Source organism: Taudactylus pleione, unplaced genomic scaffold (genome assembly GCF_031769625.1).
Source record: "Taudactylus pleione unplaced genomic scaffold, aTauple2 ptg001392l, whole genome shotgun sequence".
NCBI lineage: Eukaryota > Metazoa > Chordata > Amphibia > Anura > Myobatrachidae > Taudactylus > Taudactylus pleione.
In genome coordinates, this window is record NW_028285792.1 from 645,764 (window position 1) to 649,275 (window position 3,512).

General features: G+C 42.0%; 1 protein-coding gene across 1 annotated transcript; it reads left to right on the forward strand.

Annotated features, from left to right (window-relative positions):
• The first annotated feature begins 1,158 nt into the window (after positions 1–1,158).
• On the forward strand, positions 1,159–3,237 carry LOC148442760 (E3 ubiquitin/ISG15 ligase TRIM25-like). The gene has a single exon (XM_088463517.1). The coding sequence runs from the start codon at positions 1,159–1,161 to the stop codon at positions 2,710–2,712; it is 1,554 nt and encodes a 517-aa protein (XP_088319643.1). The 3' UTR covers positions 2,713–3,237.
• Positions 3,238–3,512: the final 275 nt, after the last annotated feature.

Sequence of the window (3,512 nt, forward strand, 5' to 3'; positions counted from 1 at the left end):
AGATAACTACTTAGCACCTCCCTGTCCTCTACCGGTGACCTCAACTGGCAAGTAAGGGTCAACTCCAGGAACCACAAACTATGCTTGACTTAGTCAAATGTATGTAACCGTAGTATGCTTGACAAGCAAATTGTAGCAATCAAACACAAATTTTGCTAGCATGTGGGCCTTTGCTGAGAAAAATGAAGACAATACAAAGGCTATGCTGGAAGCAGTAGTTCACCGGACAATTGCAGCTATTAAACACAGTCTTTTGCTAGCATGTGGGCCTTTGCTAAGAAAAGTACAGACAATACGTAGGCTATGCTGGAAGCAGTAGTTCACCGGCCAATTGCAGCTATTAAACACAGTCTTTTGCTAGCAGGTGGGCCTTTGCTAAGAAAAATACAGACAGTACATAGGCCTATGCCGCACGCTATAAACCACAGAAGTTGCCAGCCGGGGTTACACAGGGTTAAATAAGCATTAAATATACATTGCACCACAGAAATCAACAAGGTAAATGGTTCACAGTAGACATATACAGTGTTTTGAGAAACGTCAGCATGCAATTTAGGCACCGAAAAGGATGAATATACATTACATTAGAATAAACTGACTCTGAAGTTGATACCGGCAACAAGCAGTGCATTAACAACATTTGCATTTACACCAATACCAGCAAATACACATACATTGTCATGGCAAGAGAAAAAAACAGCATTTACATTACAGGAGACCTAGTGTACTTATTTTATAAGGGCAACTAGCTGAGGGCAGGAGAATGGTTTGGGAAAAACGGAACAGACTGGGGCCTATGTCAGGTGACAAGGACTCTGCAATAATCTTACTCCCTGCTGCAGCTTGTTCAGCCTCCTATGACATCCAGTGGAGCACCAGAGCTCCGCGTAATGATTTACAGGCAAGTAAGCCTGAAGGTATGTCCTGGAGCAAATCCTTCCCATGGGCTGTGTCCACTGACAGGAACTACAGGACACCTAAATGCCTCCCTGATTTACCACACACCCATTACCAAATGTCTAGTTTCGCCTATCTCTAGCTGAGCCTATAGGAGTGACCTGAATGACAGCTGAGTTTCGCCTTGTGTGGAGAATGTGACCACACTGGTATCTGAGTGTTAGAAACTGTCACTTTCATTTCTCTCTCCTGCTGCCAGCGATGGTGTCTGCTGATCTGAGGCAGGAGCTGGTCTGTTCCATCTGCCTGAGCATTTATACAGATCCTGTAACCCTGAGATGTGGACACAACTTCTGCCGGGGCTGTATTGATCAAATGCTGGATACACAGGAGTGGGCTAGAGTTTATATCTGTCCTGAGTGCAGAGCAGAGTGTCAGGAGCGTCCTGCACTGCAGAAGAACATAACTCTGTGTAACATAGTGGGGAGTTTCCTGTCTACTCAGCCAGATCAAGAGGAGACTGGGATCTTCTGCACTTACTGTATTCACTCTCCTGTACCTGCCACTAAATCCTGTCTGTTGTGTGAGGCTCATATGTGTAATAAACACCTGAGAGTACACAGCAAGTCACCAGATCACATCTTATCTGATCCTACCAGTGACCTGGGGAACAGGAAATGCTCTGTACATAAGAGGATCCTGGAGTATTACTGTACTAAGGATGCTGCCTGTATCTGTGTGTCCTGTCTGATTGGGGACCACAGAGGACATCGGGTGGAGTCCCTGGATGAGGCCTCTGAGAAGAAGAAGGAGAAGCTGAGAGATGTTCTGCAGAAACTGACCACAAAGAGAGCGCAGACTGAGAAAAGAGTCCAGAGACTGCAGGAGCACAAGAAAAAAGTTAAAAGAAAAGCAGCTGGTGCAACAGAAAGAGTCACTGCCCTATTTAGAAACATCAGGAGACAGCTGGAAGACCTGGAGAAAAGAGTCCTGAATGACATCTTCATGTGGGAAGATTTAATTTCACTCCCAGTCTCTGATCTGATCCAGCAGCTGGAAATAAAGAAGGACAAGCTGTCCAGGAAGATGCGTCACATTGAGGAGCTGTGTAACATGTCTGATCCAGTGACTGTCTTACAGGAACCAGACACAGGTGACTTGTGTGATACTGAGGACACAGAGAGACATGATAACCAGGTCCATGATGGAAGAGACCTGGATGTGGGTCTCATCTCAGGGACATTAAGCACAGGATTATCTGATATAATAACAGATATAAATATAGGGATCTATGTACAGGAAGCTGCAGACATATTACTGGATGTAACCACTGCTGGTAATAATATACATATATCAAATGACAGGAAAACTGCATCTTTGTCAGCAAACCAGAATCACCCAGTAACACCAGAGAGATTTCAGTATAATCAGGTAATAAGCACCAGAGTATTCTCCTCAGGGCAACATTACTGGGAAGTGGATGTCAGTAAGTCAGTGAGCTGGAGGGTGGGGATGTGTTATCCCAGTATAGGCAGGGGAGGACGTCAGTCAGTCATTGGAGAAAATAAAAAGTCCTGGTGTTTAGAAAGGAGTAATAGTAAGTACTCAGTGAGACATGACAGGATAAAAATCTGGTTAAGTTACAATATCCCCTGTGACAGAGTGAGGATATACCTGGATTATGGGGCAGGACAGCTGTCCTTTTATTCTCTGTGTGACCCCATCAGACACTTACACACCTACACTGCCGCCCTCACTGAGCCCCTTCATGCTGCATTAGGTGTAGGGAGAGCATGTATAACTATATCTGGGTGAGTCAGGAACTGGGATCAGATATCTGGCCAGAGACTAAGTGACATCACAGGGGGGGTGATATCTCGTTGATAAAGCATTTAGCCAATATAATGATGCTGTGGGTGGAGCTGACCTTGCACCAGCTGATGGGTAGTTCATGTCTGACTCTCTGAAAGCTGTGATTGGCTCACAGTATACCCTAAGACTGTAGTATTGATCCTATTGGCTGAAGTGTATGATGTTTCTGTAAAACTCCACCTACAAGGAGTTTCTTTACTTTTTCTTATATAATACAAGAGTGATTGAACTACAAATTCCAGCATGTATCTCATAAACGATATTTTTTCCCTCTATTACAAAGCTGCTCATTATACAGTTTCCAATTTACATCAGAGGTCCTGCATCTGTTAGATTTTTTTCAATGATCCCATGTAAAATAATTTTCATCTTGGTATTATTGACAAGTTAGATACATTTTGTCATACAGTCTATCTATCTATCTATCTCATATCTATCTATCTATCTATCTATCTATCTATCTATCTATCTATCTATCTATCTATCTATATCTCATATCTATCTATCTATCTCCTATCTATCTATCTATCTATCTATCTATCTATCTATCTATCTATCTATCTATCTATCTATCTCATATCTATCTATCCATCTCATATCTATCTATCTATGTCATATTTATCTCATATCTATCTATCTATCTATCTATCTATCTATCTATCTATCTATCTCTGTTGATAAATAAATAAATGACTACTTATTTATACACATGAAACAAAAATTAAATGGATTAAAAAAAATAA